Below are 1,221 nucleotides of genomic sequence, written 5' to 3'. Positions count from 1 at the left end.
TGATTGTCTCTATTTTATTAAAACACACCCCCCACGATCACAATTGGGGTATGCTGTCAAAACAGAACAACGACAGAGAATTTTAATAAAACATAGACACAACACGACTGATCATTGGATCCGGATTCCTGGAAGACCTGGAACGTCTTACCAGCCATAGTGGGCATGAGTTCCATCGTACGAAACATGTGCAACTTCGACGGCTGGCGAGTAGGTCAAGGTCTTGGTGGCGTGGGCAGCAACAACTGGAGCGGCGTGGGAGTAGGTAGCGACAGCTGGGGCAGCGTGGGCGTAGCTAGTATAAGCTGGAGCATGATAAGCTGGAGCAGCATAGCTGACCTGTTTAGCAACGGCCACAGGAGCGCTTGCGTAGGTGGTATAGGCTGGAGCATGAGAGTAGGTGGTCAGAGCGGGGGCGGCATAGGCCAGTTTATGTCCTTCGTTGGTGATACGGGTGTCGGATTTGCGAACGCTGGAAAAAGCGGTATCGATGGCCTTGGATTGATGCGAAATGGTGGCATCGTGTCCACGAATTGTGCTCTCATGGGTAGCTCCGATGGCAGGTGAAGCATAGGCCACGTGCTTGGTAAGTGGGGCAGCGTACGCAAGAGGAGCCGCATGCGACAGGCTGCTATAGCTGACAGAAGATGCCGGGGAGTAGTGGGCAACTGGAGCTTCCAGGTATCCAGCGCTGGCGACCGCCAACGAAGCGAGGAACACGACAAACTAAAGAGAACAAATGTCAAGATAAAGTTTTGGACAATCCACGGAAAGTTCTTCATTTCTTACCTTAAAAGCCATTTTAATGCAAAAGTAAAGTTGTTGTGCGTTTCAGTTGAAGTCACAGTAATCAATGATACCCTACTTCGATCAAGACGCGAATTTATAGCAAAATTTAATCTCACAGGATGAAAAGAAGACAGTGAAACAGGCAAAATAAACAGTACAAGACACACGCCCTAGTCTCCCAACTGCAACTATATTTGCACGAACAACAGCGAAACGATCGGTCAAAAGGACAGCATGAAAAAATGGTAAATAAAGCAGCCCCCAAAAGGAGTACAACAGAAGCACTTGTGTGAAAGTAGAATCAAATACTGTAACCCACCAACATCGGTTAACATAGAACATGTTCCTGCTTCTATGTACTAAAGTGGACCTTTGCACGTTCAAATTTAACGTGTAGCATTTAATTAACCATCTATTTTAGTCAACAGAATA

At 46.8% G+C, this 1,221-nt stretch overlaps 1 protein-coding gene across 1 annotated transcript; it reads right to left on the bottom strand.

The window, feature by feature from the left end:
- LOC129724801 (larval/pupal cuticle protein H1C-like) lies at nucleotides 1-923 on the bottom strand. The gene is made up of 2 exons (XM_055679971.1): nucleotides 790-923; nucleotides 1-726 (listed from the first exon to the last, which is right to left on the bottom strand). Exons 1-2 carry the CDS (start codon nucleotides 799-801, stop codon nucleotides 148-150), a joined length of 591 nt encoding a protein of 196 aa, XP_055535946.1. The 5' UTR covers nucleotides 802-923; the 3' UTR covers nucleotides 1-147.
- Nucleotides 924-1,221: the final 298 nt, after the last annotated feature.

The sequence above is a fragment of the Wyeomyia smithii genome, chromosome 2 (genome assembly GCF_029784165.1).
Source record: "Wyeomyia smithii strain HCP4-BCI-WySm-NY-G18 chromosome 2, ASM2978416v1, whole genome shotgun sequence".
NCBI classification, from domain to species: Eukaryota; Metazoa; Arthropoda; class Insecta; order Diptera; family Culicidae; genus Wyeomyia; species Wyeomyia smithii.
Note: the sequence above shows the minus strand (reverse complement) of the source record. Positions and strands in the feature narration are given on the sequence as shown.